This window comes from Alosa pseudoharengus, unplaced genomic scaffold (genome assembly GCF_046254945.1).
Source record: "Alosa pseudoharengus isolate Yale_2024_CS ecotype anadromous, Long Island Sound unplaced genomic scaffold, YU_APseudo_1.1 YU_APseudo_1.1_scf_8, whole genome shotgun sequence".
NCBI lineage: Eukaryota > Metazoa > Chordata > Actinopteri > Clupeiformes > Clupeidae > Alosa > Alosa pseudoharengus.
This window is the reverse complement of record NW_027468870.1, coordinates 14,659,844-14,685,480: the sequence shown is the minus strand read 5'-3', so window position 1 is coordinate 14,685,480 and position 25,637 is coordinate 14,659,844. Positions and strand designations below refer to the sequence as shown.

The 25,637-nt window shown below is 42.5% G+C and overlaps 3 protein-coding genes across 7 annotated transcripts in view; 1 reads left to right on the top strand and 2 right to left on the bottom strand.

Moving 5' to 3' along the window:
- Nucleotides 1-7,174, bottom strand: part of cux1a (cut-like homeobox 1a) — a 117,693-nt gene extending 110,519 nt beyond the window's left edge. For all 5 annotated transcript variants that reach the window (XM_076274859.1, XM_076274860.1, XM_076274862.1 and 2 more), the window contains exon 1: nucleotides 7,040-7,174. In XM_076274859.1, the coding sequence (XP_076130974.1) occupies nucleotides 7,040-7,102 (63 nt within the window). In that variant the 5' untranslated portion in view covers nucleotides 7,103-7,174. The remainder of the gene's footprint in view (nucleotides 1-7,039) is intronic.
- Nucleotides 7,175-15,423: 8,249 nt separating this feature from the next.
- myl10 (myosin, light chain 10, regulatory) lies at nucleotides 15,424-20,465 on the top strand. Its single transcript, XM_076274191.1, has 7 exons — nucleotides 15,424-15,532; nucleotides 16,671-16,760; nucleotides 17,056-17,131; nucleotides 17,364-17,468; nucleotides 17,864-17,942; nucleotides 19,715-19,763; nucleotides 20,009-20,465. The coding sequence occupies exons 1-7, from the start codon at nucleotides 15,530-15,532 to the stop codon at nucleotides 20,114-20,116; spliced, it is 510 nt and encodes a 169-aa protein (XP_076130306.1). The 5' UTR covers nucleotides 15,424-15,529; the 3' UTR covers nucleotides 20,117-20,465.
- A 1,309-nt stretch (nucleotides 20,466-21,774) lies between these two features.
- The window catches only part of col26a1 (collagen, type XXVI, alpha 1), a 22,822-nt gene continuing 18,959 nt past the window's right edge, over nucleotides 21,775-25,637 (bottom strand). Inside the window, exons 8-14 of the mRNA XM_076274190.1 lie at nucleotides 25,409-25,483; nucleotides 24,840-24,892; nucleotides 23,927-23,989; nucleotides 23,566-23,601; nucleotides 23,320-23,364; nucleotides 22,784-22,868; nucleotides 21,775-22,328 (exon numbers count right to left, since the gene is read on the bottom strand). Of these exons, the coding sequence (XP_076130305.1) occupies nucleotides 22,159-22,328; nucleotides 22,784-22,868; nucleotides 23,320-23,364; nucleotides 23,566-23,601; nucleotides 23,927-23,989; nucleotides 24,840-24,892; nucleotides 25,409-25,483 (527 nt within the window). The 3' untranslated portion in view covers nucleotides 21,775-22,158. The remainder of the gene's footprint in view (nucleotides 22,329-22,783; nucleotides 22,869-23,319; nucleotides 23,365-23,565; nucleotides 23,602-23,926; nucleotides 23,990-24,839; nucleotides 24,893-25,408; nucleotides 25,484-25,637) is intronic.

Below are 25,637 nucleotides of genomic sequence, written 5' to 3'. Positions count from 1 at the left end.
AAAGGATAGCAGCTGTAACCACCACAGTAAACATTTTTAAAACAGTTCACTGTGAGCTACTGAAATCCTCCTGGGTTCACCCTGCCCATTTTAAGTTAGTTTTTACAACCTTAATGGTGACTCACTGAGTTTAAAACAGAACCTTTCTCTCATCCCGTGCAGTTTTACTGTATCTAACTGTGTCATTTGCCTGAAACTAACACTTTACTTTTTGAGTAAATATTTGAATTACAAGCAATGGTTTTCTTTCTAATGTTCAACATGACATGCCTGGTCAGACCATCCCGTGGGAAAAAGCCCATAAAAAAAATGTAGACTAAATCAATAAATCATATCATCAAAAGTATTGAAATTATGAACTTTGATGATAGTGAGCAAGTTGAGACTCAAAGCGTGAACAAACTTAAAGGCAAAACAAAAAAAAGAAAGAAAAAAAGAAAGAAAAGACAGGCCAATGAGGGCATTCTCTGAGTGCGTGGGCATGCTCGCAGGAATGAGCGCAACGTCTGATCGAGGGATAAAAGAGAAAAGAGAGGGGGAGACAGAGAGAGACAGAGGGAGAGGGGAGAGAGAGAGAGAAAGAGAGAGAGTGGGGGAGGGGGAGTCCGTCTCCCCTCTACCCTCCTACATTCTCACTCATCTGAAACGGACAGCTAATTATGCAGCTGGCGTCGGGGGTTCGGTTGAACTGTGTGAGGCCCCTTGTGAAAGTCCAGCCAGACAGGGAGAGAGAGAGAGAGGGAGAGGGAGAGGGAGAGAGAGAGAGAGAGAGAGAGAGAGACAGGGAAAAGATAAAGTCAAAGGGAGAGGGGAAAAGAGAGGAAAAGAGAGGGAAGGAGAGAAAGAAAGGAAGAAAATGAAAAAATACAGCCACAGAGTGTTAAGGGGGGGAACGACAGAGACAAAGCATAAAGAGAGACAGTGAGAGAGATGAAAGAATGTAGGCCTATGTCAGCCTGTGTGTGTGTGTGTGCGCAGGCGCTAGGGTGCGGGTAGAGTGTGAGTTAGCAGACAGAGAGAGAAAGTGAGGTGGGGTGGCCGTGGGGACGGGTGCTGGTGGTGCAGATTGCTGGCTGGGGGCCTGACCTCTCCCCCCATTCCCATGGCCAAACGAGCGGCTCCTCCTGCTCACTGTGGCGGCCAGCAGGTCTCGGCTACGAGCATACCAACGCTCAGACACTCAACACACTCCTGAGAGACAGGCAGACAGACACACACACACACACACACACACACACACACTCACACAGGCAAGCAGCGGCACCATGCCGCTCCCCAACAACAACACTCTCGACTGCAAAGCAATGGCGGAGAAAACTGCCCTACCGGTTTTTCCTCTTTTCTGACAGCAACAAGGACTCAAGATTTTTTCGGGTATTGAGGGATTACCCTTGTCTGGGCGCATTTGGCTGAGGAACCGAGTCTGTTGTAGTGACTAACCTTTCCCGGCATCTTGGCACAGTTAAAAAAAAAAAAAAAGGCAAACTTGACTTGAGGCTAAGCTGCCATTGATTTGCTAAACCAGTAGCAGCAGTTCAGATTCCAGAGTAAATTTATGAATATGTCACATCAGCACTGTGAATCCAGGCCGAACGCTATCCAAACTCCCAACACAAAGATATTAATGGACATTTTACAAGCTGAGACAAAATAGATAGAGCTGATATTTTTATCCAGGATGACATCTGACTCAAGCTGGAACTTCTCCCTGCGCCTATGACTGACAAAGACCTCAGAGGCAACAAGAACTAAAGGGGAAAAAAATTGATTGCAAATTCAAGTTCTTCAAACCCAGAACAGAATGTAAACAGTATTTCCCATCCAGTCGGCAGCAATTACAAAATCCATGGGGAGTTCATATTGAAAAAAACAGAAAGGGATTGGAATGCCAGAAGCTAAATCTGGATGGAGACATGCTAATGTTGATCTTTTTTTTTTCTTTAGGGCCTTGTTTACAAGTTGGTTTGAGTTTGAAGTGGTGTGAATGTGATTTGGGAATTTACTGCATGTATAGATGTGTGTTTGTGCGTGTGTGGTAAGAAACAGGGCTGCTGTTGTTTAAGGCATCTTTCATTTCGACATTAAAGGGTCTTCTAAAAGTAGCACAGACTGTAGACCCGGCTTTATCGTACCCTCGCCGAGGAACACGTCAGGGACTTCCTGTCTCTGCTCCAGGAAGGCCTCTGCCACCATGAGCAAGACATTCTACAGGATGTGAAAAGAAATGCCATGCATTTGTGTCTATAAATACCCACTTCATCCTACAAGCTTTAATATCCCAGCCAAAAAAGACCACTGTAGACTACAATTTTTTTTTTTTTTTTTAAAAAGCAACACAATTTAAGTTAGAACAGTGATACTGCACAAACATAGAACATTATAACACAGCTGAGTTTTAGTAAATGTCTTAAAATATAGTATATTACGCATTACCTCATCTCCATTGGCCTTTTCAGAGTACAGTGTGCATTCTTGAATGCAATGATGCTCAATGCAGAAGGCAAACTTCACATGTTAAATAACAAAGGCAGACAACGCGAACAAGCCCAGACAGGGAGAGATAGGGGTTGGATTACTCTATGTTCACTCATAGTATGGCATCTCATCTTCTGTTTTCTTCTAATCTCGCTCTGTCCTGACATAACTCATGCAGGACCACACACACCCTCACCCACACCCACACAGACACCATACACACGCAACATCAACTGTCTGCATACCTGTCGACAGTGCCTTACCTGTGGTTATATGCGTCACAGGTGATAGGCATCACAACACACCCAACCACACTCAAACACAAAAAAATTACTCTGTTAAGTTGCAGAATGATTTACTTTGTTCTCTGATGTTGTGAACTGGTCAGAGTTGACAATCCAAATGCAACTACAAGCTGTACACTTGTTATGTTTAATGCATCGTGGCTTATAGGAATGCATAACAAAATATTTCAATGGCTGATTTCAAGGGCCAAAATAGTGACATTAAAAAAAGGTAATTTGAACTTTAAAAGCAAATGTGACTTCAACAGTGAATGTAAAAAGTTACAATGCACAAGAACAATCCACAACCACACATACTGTTAATGAATATATATATAAAAAAAATACACAACCTGTGCCATTCTGTAAATGGACTAAAATTTGATTGATTCAAATGCAGTTAATTTCCAGGTGGTGGCTCTGGACGAGAAAACTTGCTTTCAATCTAGTTTTTCCAATCAACTGTTCGCACTGTTTGTCTCCAGATAAAGCTGGTACATTCCAGTCATTTCAGTTGATTGCACAACAACAACAACTGTGAAGAGTGGCTTTGACCTTCTGAGAGAACTATGAGGACCACATCAGGCTCATCGCTCTATGGATACAGACAGTCATGTTTTGACCATTACAAAAGCAATGTTGCATGAGATCACTTCTGTAATGTTAAGGACAGATAACACACTGCTCAATCTGTGGTATTAGCGGAAAGCACTATTCACATGCATCAAACAGAATACTAACAACAAACTGCATGATAAAACAGACAGAAGCTTTGGTGGCTGTAGAGAAAAAAAGAAAGAAGGAGAAAGAAAAAAGAAAGAAAGAAAGAGAAGAGAGAAAGAAAAGAAACAAACAAATGGGAAATGCCATATGTGAGCTCGGAGGGCTCTTTGTGTGTGGCCATTCTGCTCCGAACAGACCCAGCATCTGATGGCATAAACAGCCACGCACAGGGCCTTAACCATCATCCCAGACATGCAAACAGGAACGCAGGCGCCCGGAACGCCACAACACCTGCCCTTCACCTGAACGCGAGAGCCCACGTCCAGTCCCCACCAGTGTGGTTTGTCTGGCAGACAAGTGCAAACAAGACCTCCAGTTCCATTCAAAAAAAAGCACACTATTGATTGCCGAGCTGAGACATCAGGTCAGGGCCTGGAGTCTCTGATGCCTCGCGGTCTGGGATGTTCATTCACTGATACGCGTCCCAAAAGAGGAAGGAAATGGGATTTTGCGTGTTTAGGACGAGCTCACTCATTTTTAGCAGACCTCGCTGTGCTCTTTCTTTGTTACTGTAATGGATTTTACATATGGATGGCACTAATAAGAAAGACCTATTAAACAGAAACAATGTACTGGTTTATTACTTGTTCCATACATATGGAAGGAATATTTACTGTTGCAGCAAGTGGCCAATTAAAGCAGCTATTGCATGTAGCTACAAAAGAAGCCATGTAGCAGGGGGGAAATACAGTCTGAAAAATGTTGAAAAGCTTATCATTCTTCAGAACCATCTTCAAAGTCTTTGAAAGAAAAATTATAAATAAATTAATATTAAATGATAAATTAATAGTGGGCCATTTCAAGTAAGCTGTGGAATCCCAACATGGCAATCCAGGCAGGCTCCAGTCTTAAGTGTTATCAGACTGGCTGTCTGCACTAATAACATCTGATGGCTTGCATTTACTATGGGCCTTTTATCACATCCGTATGTGACGCATAGTGATGTTGACGCTGGGCCCCACAGTAAACACATGTGAAGATGATTAGGGCAGAGAAGTCTTTTAGCAGAAATCGTATGGGGCATGGGGCATACATACGCACAACAGCTTTGAAAGTAATTTTATACAATCATCGCCACACAGACTTTACAGAAGATCTATAATCATTTACATTTTAGAGACATTTTGGATTTGATAATAATCAATATTTCACAGATATGTTCTACATATTATCTGCACCAACGAACAAACAGCGCTAGTAGGTAATATCAGATGTAGGAGCACTGCAGTGAGCATAGCATGATCTGCTTGAACATCATAATTATCAAATCAACGTTTTCCTCTCTATTGCATGTTTGAGTAGGCTAATCGATTACAAGTTCACAAAGCCAATTGCCTACCGCAGCCCCGCACATGGAGTTTATACTTGAGGGCATTGACGATACACCGTGGTCTGTTTTGTAAAGATTACAGTCTACGAATATCAGGTTTGGTTAAGCTACTTATTAGGCTATAGATTCTTTCGTAAGCAAATAGACAAAGAGCAGGCTGATACCGGAAGGGAAAAAACAGCCATGACCTAAACAAATCACCCAGGTGTGTATTTGAAACGGTAAGCTAGTTCGAGCGAGAGAGCAAACGAAATGTTTTCTACAGTAGCATACTGGATGAAATGTTGGGCAAAATGTCGGTAGTGCAGATGATACGTTAAAATGCTAATTACCCGGTGTGATTAATGAAACCAACCTGTTCTCAGACTACAGATGGATGAGAAGCTATAGCGCACATTCGATAGCAAGACGTGTTCTTATTGTTAAGAACAGAAAGGTTTTAGACGCGAACAATAACCCACATTTGGACATTGGTTACTTTAAGACAGGCGGACGTACACAAAATGGGCAACACTATAAGGCTATGACGTGTGAACTTGAACCACATTCTTATGCTCATCGTATACAAATAGGTCATCTAATAAAAACAGAGACTGCACTGGTATGTACACTATATGAAAAAGATGAAGCGTAAAGATAACAACGTTTACAAATACGATTTTTAATAAATACCACGACTGAAGCGACTAAAACGCGAGGAAGTGAAAGAGATTCAGATCCCGTCTTAAATTATTCAATCATCATTAGTGTACAAAAATACTTTATATCAAGATTATCGCTACATTTGATGCAAAGTCGCGACTTAATGGCTACTCAAGTTACAAAGTAGCATGTCTATGATGTATTGTCTCCTACGCTGCACACCAACATGTTCCCATGAAATCGCTCGCACAGCGTATAAAGAAACACACAATCTTTACATTATCAACTTAACTCTATAACAGGCTACATTAGGCTACTTTATCTTTTCTACAACAACTATGACATTTATCTCGCTTCGCCATTACCTTTAAGCAGTCCACAGAAGATGCAAGTTCAAAATCTTTGGAATATTCATTTATAACCCCCTAAACACGTTAAGTACTCTATGCTAAATTATACAACTTAACCAAAGATTTAGACTTATATTCTGGACCTCTGTTTTTTAGTTGTCGAGTAGGCATTTCTGAACTTCTGAACAGCCAATCGTCCAAAAGTATCGCAGGCTACAAAATGTGGGGTAATGTTCATTGAATAAGCTACACAGACAGAGCATAAAATGTCTGAGGTGACAACATAGTTCATATAAACCAGTTCAGTCCAACTGAATACGCTATTGTGTAATTAGTTTAGCATATTACTTTATTGTAATTTTACCAAAGCAGCCAATTTCCACACAAAAGTGCCACAAACCTGAACTTGAACCTCAGCCAGCTAGAAGGCTATTAAAGACACCTCTATCGAGCTCTTCTTACGTTTGAGCCATGTCTAAGTTACGTAAAGATAGGCCTACATTAATGCACAAATTTCTGCCTGAAAAAAAATGAAATATTTTTCATGCGTAAATGTACCTAGGTTATGTAAGCTATCACAGCAAAGTTCACTTGACTGCATCCCTAGCATTTGCGAAGTAGAACACCCAGCCGGTAAAAACTTAAGCAATAACTTCATCTTTCAAACATTTTCTGAACAGTCTAGATGCAGATACAATCATCGTATTTTCAAATAAACGTTTAAAATCTATATTTAAATACGTTACACTTTCTGTACTGCGCAGTGCCATTCCCTACAGCGCCACCCGCCAGAGTACATGACCACATAGGCTACGCACTTGTACTCTTAAACAAAATTATTCAAACAAAACACACCACCAAGATAGTTCCACTAAAGTAGTTTCCTAAGAAAGTGGCACCTCGCGACTTTCCTAAATGAATTCCTAACTCATTATTGTCCAATTACCAGGTTGGCTGCGTCTTTGTAGCCATGATGGCTGATCGATGGGAATTGAACAAAGAGGATCAATTTCTGATCAACGAGAGAGCCGCTTTAATCAATGGGAGAACGGAGCTCCAAAAGCGGCCACATAACACCGGTAAACTAGGGCTCCAGAGCGAAGCTGCAACTAGACGACGACTTTCCTCACATAACCCCAAAAGAACTCCCAGTAACTAAAAGGAAAAGAGCTGACCTGGAGCTGTTGTAAATCAAAGCGCTTCCAATATTGAAACATCGATCCCGCATTGGCCGCCATCTTGAGACATATTGAGACGGAATGAGAGGCTGATAGAGAGAGCGTGAGGGGCTGGAGTTCAGTGGAAAGGAGGGGGAGCGCGCGTAAAACACGGAGCGGAGCAATTCAATAGGCCCATCGTTTATTGAACAGGGGCGCGGAATGGAGTTATTGAACAGGAACCTGTTATATTGAATGGACTTAACGGAATAGAATTATTGAACGGAAGGTGGCAATTTCTTAAACTGCTAAAACGTGGGATGGAATTTTACCCAGATCACGCGCCACCATGTAAGCAATGGTACTGCATATTCCATTATTTATCTTAAATATCGCCTGATATGCGTAAGTAGAAATAGAATCGGATATTCTCAACAATTGTGAAAAGCACTATGCTGGTCCGGGACACAGTTTACTGATATGCTGAAATATTCCTTTAATTACAGCGTCCCCCTTTCTCCCGTATTTTAAAACTATTTTTTATTGTGTCAATAAAGCTATTGATCTTGATCGATTGGATCGATAATAGCCTACATATAAATCGTTATTAACTTAAAATGATCTTATGTAGGCCTAATCTTTAAAAATCTCATAAATAGGCTATAGAGCGTAAAATGCGTAGTGCAGTTTACAGTAAGTCCACCGTTTGTCTATTGATGAAAACAATCAGTATAAGTGTGCATGGAATGTAGGCTTAAAATAATATGAAGTTTCTTCATTGCGTTGGCGAAATTATATGAAATCGGTGCCGCCCGTAATTAACAATTAACCTGTAAATAGGCTTATGCCATTGGAATTATTGTTTCAACAGTTTAGGCCTATATCTCAAAAAGCAAGAGTCAGCCCTTCACAATGTGACCCGTATGTAATTCAGACTCTACCTGCTCCTCAACTTAAACTTGAACTTGGCGAACAGTGCCTCTACTGGCCAGTCATTCCAAGAATTGGGCTGCCTACATAATAAGCCTTGCTTACCGCGGTCAACGAGGTTGGGCTCACAGCTTAGAGGGAGGAGCGGTGTAAGGCAAAGATGCATGCTAGGTTACGAGCTTTAATCTTCATGGTCAACTGATCAATCACCAAGTAGGCTTCAGTTTCTAACGTAACACATGTATGTCGATGCAGATTAAAAGATCGCGTTAGGCCTGATTAAAAGCATCAAACTATCTTGTGCTATAAAACAGTAGGCTACCCCCTGAATACATTTAGTCAAGTCATTGCATGACAGTGTTTTCATCAACAAGACATGTAGGCCTAAGCCATATTACAGTTTTTTTTTCAGTCGCTAACAGGCGTTTGTCTAAGCAGTTGTCATATTTTCAAAACTCTAAACACAATTAGCACGGCATCGTCTTTTGTGGCCATACCATTCAGACATTTCATGTCCTTTTCACACAATATGCAGTCAGTGAACACATTTCCACAATGCTGACATGTACAACAATATTCCAAACCTTAGATACAGTATAAAAACCTCTGCTTCCAAGCGGTTTTATCCCAGGTGCATGCCTTGGATAATATCAGATGTGATGTTGATGAAAACATGTGGCCTAACCTTGAAGATCGCAGAGATTAGATACAGTAATTTTGTGCTTTTTTTTAGCCCCCCCCCCCCCTCCTTTTTATCTGGGCTTTTTGCTGTTGTTTTTTGTTTTGTTCAGAATGGTCTTGTGTTTCATGGATATTTTGTTCACTGTAAGCAAACTTTTCTGTTCTATCATACTGTAAACAGTATTTCTACTGTACCCCCTGTAGTAAACAGTAAAGGGGAAAAAAACTTGCTTTTTACTGGAATGCTTTTGAATGTGAACATTACATGTGGACATACAGTTCAAAACCAAGAAATTTAGTGTAAAATTTGCATGCAAATACCTGTAAAACTGAAACATAAAAGTCTATGCAGTTTTTGTAATGTCAACAATATCCAGTATTTTGAAACCTGGTGTACTTTGACTGCATGCACCTTGTGAAGTGAAAACAAGTGTTATTCTTTGACAGAATAATTTCATTTTGAGTCAGATTTCCAGTGTTTTGGTAAAGTTATTGTGTGCAGAGAAAGATGTGTTACTATATATTTAACAAAATGTGTTTCTGAGAAGAAAATTATCCATTTGGCCAGTTGTGTTTTGTAGGTGTGAGTCTGTGTTGAGTTTAGAAAAAGTATCTGAAGTATGGGTAAGCGCTTATTAGCGATTGAAAAAAACTGTAACAGTTTGAATATTGTTTTGCGTTGCTGCGCACAGGTAACACATGCCTCATGCCTGCTTAAATTGATCCATGAGGCATTGCATACACGCTCGATACAGTGCAATCATGTTCTAATTAAAATGTAATTTATGTTGTGTACAGCTCTGTCCGCCTGAGTCTTAAAGTAGTCAACATGTAGCTAACCACATGTAATAAAATGCAAGAAGCTTCTAATAAATAAAAGTCTAAATATTATGACAGATATGAAGCCAATTCTTTTTAAATTTCTATGCCATTTGTAGAGCTGTGTCATCATTATAAGGGCCATGTATTATGATGTTGAAGATATGTCAGTATTAACACGTGTGTCCATGTTTTAAGATAGCCCAAAGTAAACTAGATCTCTGGAGTCCTACAGCTGAATCTGTTAGACCAGGAATGAAGATAAGAGCTGCAACAATCACCAAGTACTGAGCTTCATCTTGGTGTTATACTTAGACACCTCTTCCTTCATGTGTCAGTCTGTGAGTGTCAATTGATGAAATATAATTGAATGAGTTGTATTATTGCTTTTGCTATTGAGATATATATATATATATATATAGAGAGAGAGAGAGAGAGAGAGAGAGAGATGGAAGGACGGAATCTGTACACCTGGTCTTCATCAGACAAATTCTCATCATTGAGGAAATGGCCTCTAATTGGCTTTGCCTCTGAACTTATAGGAGACTAATAGTGTATAGACAGGATTCTAGCCTGTGATGTGGTTTCAGTGTGATATATCATGAGGCCACAGACCTTACATAATGTAAACTAACTGTAAATACAGGCTCTTTTCAACATGCCATGTGGCTTTTCATGCAATATATTACACAATATATTGTCACAAAATGCTTGTGACTCCATACTATTGAACATTATCATTCTTAAAGAGGACCCATAACGAGAAGAAAATCTGGCACGTTGATAAACCATTTCACCAGGCTACACAGTGTTCAGTGGTCTGCGCACTAATAAGCATGAGGAGGCATAATGTTATGTAAGTGAAGGAAGATAGCTACCAAAAACATCTACAGCAGCAGGCAATGGGACTGAAGACAGAAAAGAGGATGTAAGTTAACCCCAGGAAATAGACTGTCATCAGATACAAATTCACAGAGAGACATCCAGAGTGTGCACGCAAATGTGCACATACACATGCATTGACTTACTCATACTGTTATTCACTTATTCCCCAATATGAGCACAAACATACTACACAACATCCTGCATGCTCTCTCTCTCTCTCTCTCTCTCTCTCTCTCTCTCTCTCTCCCTCTCTCTCTCTCTCTCTCACACACACACACACACACACATACACACACACACACACACATGCATACCCTTGTACCACACACATGCACACACACATACACACACACGTTTGCGCACACAAATGCGCTCTCTCTTTCTCTCACACACACACACACACACATTCTTCCCCCTATGCCCCTGCAGCCCAGGCCAGCGCATCATCATTCTCAGCGAGGGGTTGGGAATCGCGCGGCACTCTGCTCCCACTGGCAGTTTGTTTATCAGACCCACAGGAGACCCCTGCCGCCGCATCCTCCTCCACCACCACCACCACCACCACCACCACGCACCCCTCTCCTCCTCTCTCCCTGCTCCGCCAGGCCCTGATCTCATGGGGCCCTAATTAGGAGCCGTCCGCGCATCACGCTAATATGCCGAGGGTTCCCTCCTCTCCTCAACACATTTTTTAAATCAGATAATCGTCCTCCAGAGAACAAGCCTCATTTACAGGGACGACATGCTGGATTACATTTTAATTATGGAAATGCAAAGGCAATCAGAAATGAAGAGAGCGTGGACGTCGGCAAAGTTACCCAGAAATGCCCAGTGATGTGTGTGTGTGTGTGTGTGTGTGTGTGTGTGTGTGTGTGTGTGTGTGTGTGTGTGTGTGTGTGAGGCGGGGGGGGGGGGGGGGGTGTTGATGACTGTGCATGCATGTGAATATGTGGATTTGTGTCTTGTCTCATTACACTCTGTGGTTACCACCAAATATGAGGAGAGAGGAGAGGTTGGGCAGATATTTACGCGGCTGAACAAAGGTTTGGAGGGCCGCCCTGGGCATGTGGGGTTTTTGTATCTTTTGCACCACCTACTGGAAAGTCACTAGTGTATCCCCATATCTCACCAACCGACCGTATCACTTGAAATAAATCAGCAAGAGAATTCAACCACACACTCCAGCTGGCAAAAAGCCCTCTAATACAATGGCATTCATTGATGACTGTGCTTGGATGTCGGTTAGGATTTATAGGTCACTGAGAGTCTCTCATTGTCTGTTTTGAGATATCTCATGTCTGTCATGCTTTTCAGGCAATGACTGACATGCATCACACTCCCCAGGTGCCAGTGGCTTCCCTTCCTGCTTTCTTTAGTGCCTGATATTCAATCTGTTTGTTTTTCATGCGAGAGACAATAGCATATAACATCTTCACCTGATCTAGAATTCAGGCATCTAAATATCTCTTCAATTCAACACTGGTAGGCTACAGTTTTTCTCTTGTCATCGTCATACGTGACTCAGATTCATAAGGCCATTGTCATGCGTAGTATTGGCCTGGCATCTTGCTACATAGTATTCAATAGAGATATTTCTGTTTATATGTGTGTAGCATATGTGAATTATGTAGAACTTTTTTGTTCAGCATTCAAGGATTCAAGGACTTTTATTTCTCACATACATATTGTAAAACATGTAATGAAATGGCATTAGTTGCTCAACTTCTTCCTGTGCAGTGGTGTTTTGAGGGATCACCAACTATTTATAAAGAAAGATTAAAATATTTAATTAGTAAATAGTGAGAGGGAGGGGGTGCAAAGTGTCAGTCTTTCTGTTTTAGCTATGTGGCTACAGAGGTGTCTACCTGACCTCAGTGATCTGAGCAGTCCATTGTCAGGGTGTGAAATGTCTTTTAAAATGTGTCGGGCACTTATTCACATTCCTTCTGGTGTAGATGTCCTGCAGGACAGGGAGAGGATCTCTGAATGTATTACTCTCTGCTTGGCACAGCAATCCTGAGCTGTGATGTTTTCATACCAGGTGATGATGCTACTAGATGCTACCTGCTACTCTCCACAGCTGCTACTCTCCACAGCTTAAGAGTAAAAGGCCTTCAAGATAAATGTTGACACCTTGAATTTCTGTACCTGATGAAGGGAGTAGTGTATTTGTCTGGATGTGTGTTGGATGTTGACAGTCCATGTCCTTAGGTCTTTATGTTGTGGGGGTGGAAGGGCTCAACCCACCCTCCCACCCACCCACGTCAAACATTTCAAAGTCAAGGTCAAAAACAACTCATATGTACAGTATACAGTAATAGGATTCATCTGCGGAGAAGGTATTGTAGATGATACACAAGGACAATATTATATTACTATATAGACTACAATATAACTTCTTCAAAAAAAAATCTTAAATATGAAATACACAATAAATATGATTTCATGCAATGCTTCATGGTTAAGCCATACAATATAAGAGGAGTAGAGGAGAGACAAATATGACTATTTATGTGTCTATTGAAAAAATATTTATTTTTCCCCAAATGAGCAATCAAGCAACTGATAAATAGCAATGCCGTCAGATACAAATGGGTAGACATTTTTGGCAAAGACCTTTCCTCTGGAGAGGGTAGAATAGTGACTGCAGATAGTAAGGGGGGGACTTGAAAACATCATAGTGTTAGATGTAGCTCAGGGAAATAACAGTCATGCATAATAACAAAAAGGCAATTCTGTGATTGGGTGTGACAGTGAATAGAAGACATAGCCTAGAGAGACCAATAATGAATGACTGAAACCAGTGAAAGAAAAACATAACTTATAAGTCTTCTGGGTAGAACTTACGCAACACGCTGCCGCTTCATGTCTTTTTTTAGACATTCTCTGTCTGATTATGACAAAGAGTCCCGAGGCACTCACACTGTGTTACTCATAGTGGGTCTTATTGGGGTTTCCATAGAATATATTGGCCATTTCTTTCAATGGCAAATGGACAATTAGAGAATTTCATTCAGGTGTGTGTGTGTGTGTGTGTGTGTGTGTGTGTGTGTGTGTGTGTGTGTGTGTGTGTGTGAGCGGATGATTTTAGAAATTAGGTAAGTCTTTGATGGTTAGCTGAAAGCTTAATAATGTAAAGCAAGCATTCACCAGCATGCTACTGGTTTTTCCCACATTTTTTCTTCCGATATACTTTACTGCTAGATGACAATCAGTGGTTTAAATATCATTTAACCTCATAACACCGTCAACACCCCGAGAGGCATTGCAAAAAAGGTAAAATAATCCTGTAGCACCAGTCTAGACAAACCCATAAGATTGGGCAAGGATATTACAATAAAAAAGAAGAGATTTGTAGAGCTTTGAGTAAAAAAGACAGAAGTTGCATCAGAAGCTTTTTTAATGAACGAGTGGAATAAAAAAAGGCCACAGGGGGAATGTAGCCTGACAAGCAACAGGAGAGCCCATAAACAGAGGAACAAAAGGAATGAGTAATGTGCACTATGCAGAGGGCATAGCAGGGACAAAAGGGAAGAGACTCCTGTTATTGACAGCTGTGCAGGGCGGGGCCACACACTGGGGGGCGTTATTGGCTGGTGCATGGGCCGTGATTGACATTTACAGTGGGCGTGTCTCCGCTCCACTCCGCAGTGATCAAGGTGATGGCCCCTGGTGTGGTGCGCGAGGGAAGCTTCCGGACACTGATTGACGGGCCGCCCAGCTGTAGGAACCCGTCAGCTAGTTGACAGGGAGAGATTGGCTTTGTCATGGTAAGAATGCAGCAACCAGACCTTGACTTCTAATGGCCTCACCTGCTTGACACACACCTAACATGGGCACGGCTGTGTGTGTGGCCAGCTTTGGCGACGTGGCTCTTGGACACACACACTGTCACATACAGACAGATAAAAAACACATACACATACATACATACACACACACACACACACACACACACACACACACACACACACACACACACACACACACACACACACACACACACACACACACACATTGTGCCAGACAGCCCATCATTCTCCCTTCCCACCCCTTCTTCCATTGCCCGCTGTTGCACTGGTTAATTTTGCAGTGATCTGCAAGGTCCAAGCTAAAATGGGATTTCAGCCAACCTTGCCAGTACCTCCACTGCCTCCCCGGGTTGCTGGCTGCGGTCGACGGACACGTCAGATCCGATGCCAGAGGGGTCTGAACTTGGCTGCTTGGCATTGCTCGTTTAAATTAAGAAACACAAAAAAATGTCCGACTTGTGTGTCAGCGAGAGTGTGGACCTTGGTGGCAGCTTCATTGTTAGCACCCTGACAATGGAGGACAAATGTGGGACACTAGGGGGTGGTGGTGCAGTTTGGGGGAGGTTGGGGGGGGGGGGCAGTGAGAGGGGTAATATTACACCCCTACTAACAATGTTTGCCCCCCCTTCCCAAAAATGAATGAGCTCTGGCTGATGCTGGAAGCCCATCTGAAATGAGCCCCCCCCCCCCCCCCCCCCCCAGGTTAAATCCTCAGGCTCTGAATTCATCACTGATGGGCTTGACCTTGCCTTGACTCAGCTGTGCTGTGGACCTGGTGATTGTTTTCCGGCCTTGAGAGCCTCGTCGTCTGCTCCCCAACCATCTCTGTCCTGCCTCGGCGGTACCAGCAGCTGTCCAAACGATCTTCTCCCAGAGCTACAGACATAACAAGTGGCATCAAGCAATTTGTGGCCATAATCCTAATGGTCAAGATCTGGCGTCGACATCCTTTGAGTAAACGGCCTGATGTGTGAAGCCGGCGGGCTTTGCACCCGGACTCAATCACAGAGCCCCGGAGACAGGCCTCTTGGGGTCCAGTGTGCAGCCTAGCTCTAGTGATGAGCCTAAGATAGCTGAGCCCTCTCGCCTCAGCTCAGATTAAACAGCATCTGTCAATTACAATGGTAGCGGGGTGTGTGTGTGGGGGGGTGTGTGTGTGTGTGTGGGGGGGTGTGTGTGTGTGGGGGGGGGGGGGTGGGGGGTGGGGGGGGTGGTCTCTGCTCTATATGGCATGCTCTAAGATCCCCTACCCTCACCCCACTGGATCTAAACTTAGCACAGGTGTTCCTCGGAGGCAATATATAACAGTGAGGGAGACTGGTCCAGAGTGTTCTCTCTCGGGCATCTTTCATTTGGGAGCGGAAAGAGGAATACTTCAAAGATGGTAGGCTGACGCTCTTTTTCCCATCTTTCTTCCTGTCATTCTTTCTAGCTCTTTCTTGGCCAGAACACACTCTAGGATGGCTCTATCGTACTGCGTGGCTGACTATGCTGTATGCTACCGCAGAGGATGCTTTTTGCAAAGTTAATTCAACCTGTGTATGCTGGGAGAAGGAACAGAGACTATGAACTTATTTCACTCTTTTTGCAGTGATTACTTATGCTGTTGTTTGTGTTTGTTCTCTGCATTCAAGAGACATGTATGTAATAGGCTTGTATAGCTTGTACAGATTGTAGGATGGGTGATTTCTGTGGATACATAAATAAGCTGGATGTGATATGTTCATTTGACAATATCACCAGCATCCACCCACTAAAATCTAAAAAAAATACTAAAGCTAATATTTGTTCTTCATGGGTAATTTATGTTATTACATAATTATTTACTCCATATTAAGTGCATAGATAAGATTACATTTCAGTCATCAGGTTAGAAAATACTGACAGGGAGAATACCTCAATGACATCTTTCTCATATTATTCAACCTGATGACAGGCCTAATTTAAGTTGTCGACACTTGGCAGCAAACCTGGTTTTGCATTGTACTGCGTTGACTACAGTTGGCAAAAGAGAGAAACCTTAACATCTGTGGATTACTGTCTATTGCTATTATCTTATGTGCCTCTATGTGAAAATTCAAACAGCACTGTTCTGATTATGCTGTCATGGTAGCTTCCTCAAAACAGAGCTACCAACAGTTTATTATATTTAAGTACAGTCTATGAAATCAAAAAGAGGACTGCTCTGGCAAGCAACATGTTTACACTGACTGAACTCTGAGCCAACTCTCAGCTGTATTGTGGTGAAAACCATGTATATTTTGGTCACTGCAGTTTCACTATTATAATGTCGAAAAAAGAAAAAGGCAGCTTACCACCCTGGCGACATGGCTGGAAACCCGTTGTTTATGGAAACCACTTGTTGACCTTAAAAACTCGTGGGCAGCGCTCTGGACAAATGTGTAATATGAGAAGACTATTCTCTCAGCACTTTTACAAGGTGTTAAAAAAATCTTCAAAGATTTATATGCACACAGTTTTTCTTCAAGTATATAAATATAACACGTCATTTAACCCACCAGGCACCAAAGCGAGCCAAGAAGAAGGCAACAGAAGGCAGCTCCAATGTGTTCAGCATGTTTGAGCAATCCCAGATCCAGGAGTTCAAGGAGGTTGGTCTGTTAAAGGAGACATTTATCACTCAAAACTGGATTTGCACACTGAGAAGAGTACCAGTGGCACATGCACAACAGACATCAGAATTACGCTCAATGAGTGCTGACAGTGCAGTAACTCAGTAATTGTTATATAATGTTAGTTTGGCGGTTTGGTGGTTGGTGGTAGTTTTTCCAGTTTCTTTATATATTGTGTGTGACTCCAGGCCTGTGATTGTGTTGTGGGTGAGGAGTTATGGGTAGAATTGCAGTGAGTCACGACCCTTTGCTTATGTTTGTATGCTTACTGTAGGCCTTCACCATCATGGACCAGAACAGAGATGGCGTCATTGACAAGAATGACCTGAGGGACACTTATGCAGCTCTTGGTAAGCAAACAAACACGCAAAAAATATTCCAACTTATGACAGTGACTTCTCTATACTTTATGATGAGGTGGCAAATAGCGATTTGATGTAAATTAATGGGAGGTACATTCCGTACTAGACCTCAGCCGTTGTTGGAAAGTGCTCCCGGTAGTTCCACAGCTAATTTAATCACAGTCACAGTTGTTGCCCCTGATGTCGTCTGTGGTGACTGATTGATTGATCTGTTCGGCAGGCCGTCTGAATGTAGGCAACGATGAGCTTGACGAGATGGTGAAAGAGGCGTCGGGACCCATCAACTTCACTGTGTTCCTCACCATGTTTGGAGAGAAGTTAAAAGGTGTGGACCCAGCGACACTGCCACAGGGATACACCCCCACAGCTACTCTATTAGACTGACAGCACACGACTATAATGCTGGCTGACAACAGTTATGACGAGAGGAAGAGAGAGAGAGAGAGGGAGAGGATGAGGGAGTGAGAGAGAGAGAGAGAATGAGAGAGAGAGAGATTAAGGGAGGAAGAGACTACATAAATGTGAGAGAGATAGAGAGAGGAAATATAAAGAAGCGAGGGAGAGAAAGGAAACGGAAAGAGAGAGACATTCGTTTGAGTCCACAAAAAATCATTCCATAGCAACCTTCTGCAGCCTCCCTTGCCCCTGTGACGGTTGGCAGGGGTTTTCTCCCTCCAGTTATTCAGTCCATATATTCACCCCGATCCTCTGCTCTTACAGGCACGGACCCAGAGGAGACCATTCTCAACGCTTTTAAGATCTTTGATCCAGAGGGTACCGGTATTCTCAAAGGAGATGAGTAAGTACTTCCTGACTTGAGGCTCAGGAGTTATTATGACCGCCGCGCAGCGAAGCGGCGGTCATATAGGTTTAGTCAGATTTTTTTTTTTTTTTTTTTTTTTCGCATGCCCAAATTTCCGTCAATGAGTCCCGGGACACTGAAAGACCGGGGTACACGAAACTTGGTGGGCATGTAACCCCACATGGATAGCATGGAACCATCGTTTTTCGTTTTGATCTGTAGCTCCCCCGCTGGACTGGACCCCCCGAAAGGAGGGTAGGGCAGACACAGTTTTCTGTGAATATCTCGAGAACCGTAGGGTTTAGGAGGACCATTTTTTTTTGGTATGTTGATCTCAAGGGGCCATGTCAACCCATTCCATAACTACTCATTTCATGTATAGCGCCACCTAGTTAAACACAAAAAAGTAAAAATGAGGTGCTGTAATCGCAGGTATCTGTGACCTAACATAGTCAAAACTGCACGAAATTGGAAGTGTAGGATCATTATGACACCCTCTGTATGCACGCCAAGTTTCGTGGAATTCCGTTCATGGGGGGCCACACAATAAATTAATTTATGTTACTATACACCAACTGGCCTGTAGGTGGCCGGAGACAGTTTTCTGTGAATATCTCGAGAACCGTAGGGCCTAGGAGGTCCACCTTTTTTTATGTATGTTGGTCTTAAGGGGGCATGTCAACCCATCCCATTACCACTTATTTCATGTATAGCGCCACCTAGTTAAAAATTAAAAAGCAAAAAATTAGGTGTTTTCATCACAATATCTCTGGCTGACAAGGTCAAAACTGCACAAAATTAAAAGTGTAGGATCATTATGACACCCTCCGTATGCATGCCAAGTTTTGTGTACTTTCGTTCATGGGGGGCCTTACAATAAAATAATGTATGTGTACATTTAGTGACGTACACCAACAAGGATTCCCGGGACACTGAAAGACCGGGGTACACAAAACTTGGTGGGCATGTAACCCCACATGGATAGCATGGAACCGTCGTTTTTCGTTTTGATCTGTAGCCCCCCCGCTGGACTGGACCCCCGAAAGGAGGGTAGGGCAGACACAGTTCTCTGTGAATATCTTGAGTACTGTAGGGACTAGGATGACCATTTTTTTCCGTATGTTTGCCTCCAGGGGTCATGTTAACACATTTTATGTACACACATGTGCACAAACAGATACACACACACACACATACATTCACAGTAATCATACGTATGACACATACTCACACAGTAGACATATGTACGCTTGCACAGGCACATACGCAGGCACACACACAAGCACGCACACACACACACACACACACACACACACACACACACACACACACATAACATAAACATGTACATGCACATATGCACACAATTCAAGAATTTCTCAGAATTATGAACAGGCAAGATGGAGGTGGGGTTGTATAAAATGAATTTTACATGTGAAATCTATGAACTAATCATGTTTTGGTACTTGTTGTCTAGCAGATACCAGTGAGAATTGAGTGTGGATAATGCAATTTAGTGAGACAGTTAGAATCATATAGGCCTTTCAGCGTGATTTATTTTTGTGGAAAAAATGTGCTGGACTGGGCGGCGGTCATATTTTGTACCGCTCTGCGGTACATCTAGTTACTCTTTGTAACAAAGTAGTATAATATATTACAGTAGTAATGCCACACATGTGAAGCAGTTGTGGTTGCTACTTGGTTCCTGAATTTGTGGAAGTCGTTTTTTTAAACTGGGCAATTTACCATTGGTTTCTCTACTTCGATAGAATCAAGTATTTCCTGATGTCTCAAGCCGACAAGTTCACAGAAGCTGAGGTAAGGGTTTCTATGAACAGGGAGGGATCATTACATGGGTCATTTATGACAGTTTTATTTTTGCTAAATCTCAAGCATTTCACAAAATAAAAGATAAGGACAGCTATAAAATGGTTATTTATATTCTAAGCATCAATTTATGTGGAATACTTCAATATATTGTCTCATAATACATTTCTACAAAGGGCGGTAAACGCATTGTCTGCTACGTGGTAAAAAATATGTTTATATGTTGTTTCTCACAGATGACTCAAATGTTTGAAAACTTCCCCCTGGATGTTGCTGGAAATCTGGACTACAAGAACTTGTGCTATGTCATCACCCACGGAGAGGACAAGGAGGACAAAGAGTAACACCCGCCCCACCCTGGATCGCAACCACCCATTGCCCCTCCACCATGACCTCCATCCCCACACAATAAAACTGTTATCTAAAAACAAATGGTAAAAGACATTACTACTCACCATCTAATTGAACTTGAATGTATAACTCTTGAATCTATCAAGTAATCTTTAAAGAAACCATGTGTTACTTGGTGACAGCAGGCTATGGCTTACTGCCTGCAAGGACTGGAAAGACACATCCATTGAAGAGAGATTTAAAGCCTTTGCTTTGCCTTGCAGCCAATGGATCTAATTCAACACAAACGGTTCAAGAAAACAAAAACTGTGTGTGTGTGTGTGTATGTATGTGCGCGTGTGTGTGCGTGTGTGTGTGCGTGTGTGTGTGTGTGTGTGCGCGTGTGTGTGTGCGTGTGTGTGTGTGTGTGTGTGTGTGTGTGTGTGTGTGGAGATGGCAGAGTGGGTGAGGAAGGTGTGCTGCTGCGAGGAGGTTTAACAGCTCGCCTGCAATAATAAACACAACCGTCTGGCTGCTGGCAGGGGTCCAACCCCAACATAACACACACTGCTGGAGAAGGGCTGACAGGCAAAGAGAGAGAGAGTGAGCACAAGAAAAAAGGGAGGGAAGGAAAGAAAGAAAGAAAGAAATTCTTCCGGCCACACTTCATCTCAGTCCGGCTATTTATAGCCAAACAGGGTGCTGCAACCCGTCGGTTTGGGTTTTCAGCAGGTGCAGGAAAATAATTATTGTATGTCTGCTTATCTGTGAGGGAGGCACCAGTGATGCCAAGGTCACAGTGACTTCAACACCAGGATTATCTTACCAAAGAAAAACAAATGACAACATACTGTAAAGTAGATACGAAGAGAACCAGGTTCAAGGGGTCCTCTAGGGACAGAAAGGTTAGGTGTGTCCACTTTAAAGAATCAGGGAGTCCTTTTAGAGGGATGGGCCAAGAGAAACATTATTTTTCTGTTGGGCTTAAATCAACACAACATAACAACACTCACAGACTGTAGGAAATGGGAAACCAAAGCTATGAAGAGTATAAGTCAAACACATGTTAATACCCGTGCATGGCTGTAGCAATCCACACTCTTTTAGGAAGGAGTTACATCTACACAATTTATTAGGTGTTGAGGTTAATGTTAGTGCAGCAATTCTGACACCCTATTATAGTTTCATACAGTATTTAAAGGGCTTTGTTTGTCAGGGCTCTTTATTTGCCAATATATGTCATTTATACTTTCATGGATATCACTCATCGCCAGATTGTTATACAATAACAATACAATAACAATCTACACTTTTTCTAAACTCCTGACTAGAGGATCTCAAACAGCAGAATCATGATGATTCTGCTGTTTGAAATCCTGTCGTCAGGGATTTGGATAAAAGGCAAAACTACCCCTTATTCATAGTGCATGTGCCAACCCCTGCACAGCATGCTTACTTTCATGTTTCACGTTTCCAAGTTTCTGGAAGCTTGCTGAAAGTTGTTATTCATAAGGCAAGCAGGCATGAAGCTCAAAATAGATGTGAGATAGATTTTACGGTATTTCAACAGTATTTTTTATTCACCTACTCCCTGGGGTGAGTGCGTAAAATGTTTTAAAATTCCAAAAGCTGGTAATGCTATCCAGGCATAAACAAATAAATAACAATCTACACTTTATACACAACTGTTTATTTTTGTGCATACTTAATAAAAATCAGATAGAGAAACCTGAAACTTCTGACTCCATCTAAACAGTAAACAGGACAGAATGTGAAAGTACCTCTTTCGGCGCAAAAAATCTCCCCCTTTGTAAACAGTCAAAACACTTTAGATTCCTCAGACAAAATCTCAGCACTTTGGACAAATCCAAGGGGTTTGTCAACACGATATATTTCATCACCTCTAAACAACATTGCAACACTTATAAAAAAGAAATAATTAAAAAAATAAACAACCAAATAAAGTCATTATCACAGAATCGAAAGTCCGTTAAGGATGACCACTGCTTAGTCTGTGTCTTGGGATCGTCCAACAACCCCCTGTGACTCGGGGTGTTCAGCGGTCCTCTCCCCTCCTGACGCGCTCCTCTCTGATTGGATATTCTTCCTCTCCTGCGGGCCGAGGGTACAGCAGGTTTGTGAGGCCTCTATTACTCCTGAGCGTCTCTGCGGTTGGCATGAGGTTAGACAGGAGATCGAGGCCGGAGCCCAGCTCCGTCAGACCATCTAAGAGGGAGGGAGAGAGAGAGAAAGAGAAATGGAGATAGAAAAGTGTGTGTGGGGGGGGGGGTATGTATAAAGAGAGGCAAAGAGAGAGAGAGAGAGAGAGAGAGAGATGTCAGACAATTAAAGAAAGAGTGGGGGTAGCAGCTGAAGAGCAGGTACCTCCTTTTTAAAACAAGCTTTGTAAATCTCCTCCTTTGTAAACTATGTTGGCAAAGCACATTAGAGTCCGCAGAAAACGTGGAACATGGAAAAATATTAGAGGTCAGATCTTTTTGGGATGTCACGAAAGGGTTAAGACTGCAGGACAGACTAAATGAAAAATCACATAATCAAAGCCAGGATTTTTTTTATTGTGGCCTACAACTTATTAATCTCTGATTGCAGCCCCTGTTCTCTGCCCGCACAGGTAATCAGTGTAGATTATTCTGTGCTTAGCACCAAGAGTCCTTCCTCACCATGGATGCCAATCATGTGTTCCAGAATCAGAACCCGCTCTGCCAGAATCTTCAGAGCCTCTCTAAGCTGTTGCATCCCCTCAGCCTAAGGATACAGACACACATACACACACACACACACACACACACACACACACACACACACACACACACACACACACACACACACACATTTTTACTTCTTTATTCTCGTTCATAATTCAGAATAAATATACAAGGACACACATTTAAAGTGCAATAATTGCTCAGACATGATTGAGTCAATAATATTGTCAACAGACTCTGTTGACAATAATAAAACAGCACAACAGATGTTCTGGGTACACAAAACACCTTCTGCATATGTGTCAACTGCCAATAATGGATGAGATTGGACAAAAACTTGCTTTCACTTTTGACAGACACACAACACACACACACACACACACACACACACACACACACACTCCCTTTTATAGAATTATAACATCCTGTGCTGAGATGACAGGCAAAATCATTGAACTGACTCTGTCAGTGTTTAATAGAGTGGTTCAGACCTCTGGATGAGGGTCTCCTGGTTCTCCTTTAGGTCCTGAAGGACCCTACACAATGCACACACAAGCGCGCGCACACACACACACACACACACACACACACACACACACACACACACACACACACACACACACACACACACACACACACACACACAGAGAGAGAGAGAGAGAGAGAGATCAATAAATCAATGGATTTCTCATTAGGTATTAATATCTGTGTGAATTGGGGTGAAATTAATTACTCACTGGTAGACCTGACTTTCCACTGAATCCAGGAAAACCCTACACAAGAAAAGGGTCACACAAGCACTAGCTTTTAGCTGTTTTTATAATTATGCATACATTAATAATGTATGCCTATGTAAAACAACAACCCCTAAGACAAACAAGACCTGCCATTCTCTATTCACATCACTGTGAGGCCATAAACTACAAGGCATGGAAAGAAATGTTACATTATACAGTAGGCTATGTGCTCAATACATACATATGTATGTAAAAACAGCCCTCCTGCATGGAGAAAATAGCATACAGGAATGCCCTGACTGTCAGGTTTGTAGTTTAGGACACCTGCTTAGCGAGCAGGTAAGCATGAGACCTCACTCACCCTCTCACCACGATCTCCCTTCTGCCCCGGCATTCCAGGCTTCCCAGAGGCCCCTGGTTCAGCCTGAAACAGGACATGACATACGACAGCTTAGCAGCTTACGAGACTGCTCAGGAGAGAAGCCACAGAGGAATAAATTATGTCTGAAAAGAAAGGATTCAAGCACACGTGCCACTCAAGGGCATAACGTTGTGTTCAGAAATAAACTTCCATCCCCTCACATTCAAGTCAACAATAAATCAAGTTCCAGTCCATGTCTAAATATGCCTGACATTTTTTTACTGCATTGTACTCTGACATCAGTGGGGGTTGGGTTGGAGAGGTCACGATCTGGCGATTTCACCACGGCCCTGCCCCCGTGGTGGCCTAGCAGCTAGAGGGGTGACCCTGTGTCCAGAATGCCACCCCCATGATTCATTGGACCTGCTTGGAATCTAGTCGGGCAGAGGACAGGAGCAGGTAGAGGAGTCGAGGAGTGGCACTCTGCATGTCAACCCCCTGCCCTGCGTCCTTCAGCAAGCTACTTAACCAATCACTCCACAGGAGCTGCTAAGTGGTCTTCGAGGCTAAAGACTGGGGTTGAGCTGTAACACTTCTAGGTATGCAGTGGTGAGACTGTAGGTGCTGGCCCTTACAAGTGAAGGAGGGGTCAAATGTCTTTGTGGGTTATTGTGTCAGCTGTATGCTCTATGGAACCTATTCCATTAAAAACAAAACTTGCTGGTAAGCAGATACTGTAGGTGATGACAGCTGGAAGCCAAAAGATTTTCTACAAAGAACCTTTGTTTTTGTTTGCCTTCATTCTATTATTAGCAGAACCTTTATATGGCATAGACAGGACAAACAACCGGTTTTCCATTTACTGGTGTGTTTTTGTGTAAAGTCACTAAAGGGGTGCTGCTGATGCACTCACATTCAGGCCTGGAAGTCCTGGCGACCCAGGGGGCCCAGCTGGGCCTGGCCGACCTGTGGGCATGAAGGAGAGATGCTGGCTTCAGAGGCATGTTCACTGTGTGGAGCTGTGTTCCATATATACATCCACATGGACACCTTAGAGGAATGCTCAATGTGCCGGGTAGACATGAACTGGTTTATATTCCAGAGACTTGGGGCATGACAATATTCCCAAATTGAAACTGTTTATAATATAAATAGATTAACAATTACAGCTATAATCTCATAGGGGGTTCACAAACACAGAGCCTGTGCAGGCTTTAGTTGCATGATGGTTTATATTTAAATTTTAATTACTTAATTTGGTAGATGCGCCTACCTAAAGTCACTCTCACATTTTAAGAGCATACATTCTTAATTACTTTTCATCTCAGGAAATTAAATCTATGATCACGGTAAGCACCCTCTTTTAAACAGTGGGGACGAGAGAAGCATTCGCTGAGCTGCAGCCCTAAGTCAGTGCGTGGACTTGTGCTGTTGGAAGAGCACTACTGTAGGTGAGAAGGAACAAGAGGTGACCTCTCTGACCTGGTGGACCAGGAGGGCCCGGGATGCCCGGTAAGATCTTTAGATTCTGATAGGAGGACAGTGGGGAGTCCTTATCTATATCAAACAGAACACACAGAATAAAATGATTAACATCACACAAAAATATGGACAGTGAACAAGCCAAGGGTCTTTTACATATATGAAAACACATCACAGTAACTTTCAGTGCTGTAAACATGCTGGCACAAATGACCCTTAGAGAGTAACA

Excerpts from the sequence above, each read along its gene's own strand:
- myl10 (XM_076274191.1), top strand. Across the intron at positions 17,132-17,363 it reads GGACACTTATGCAGCTCTTG|GCCGTCTGAATGTAGGCAAC; the intron begins GTAAGCAAACAA and ends TCTGTTCGGCAG. Across the intron at positions 17,943-19,714 it reads GGTATTCTCAAAGGAGATGA|AATCAAGTATTTCCTGATGT; the intron begins GTAAGTACTTCC and ends CTACTTCGATAG.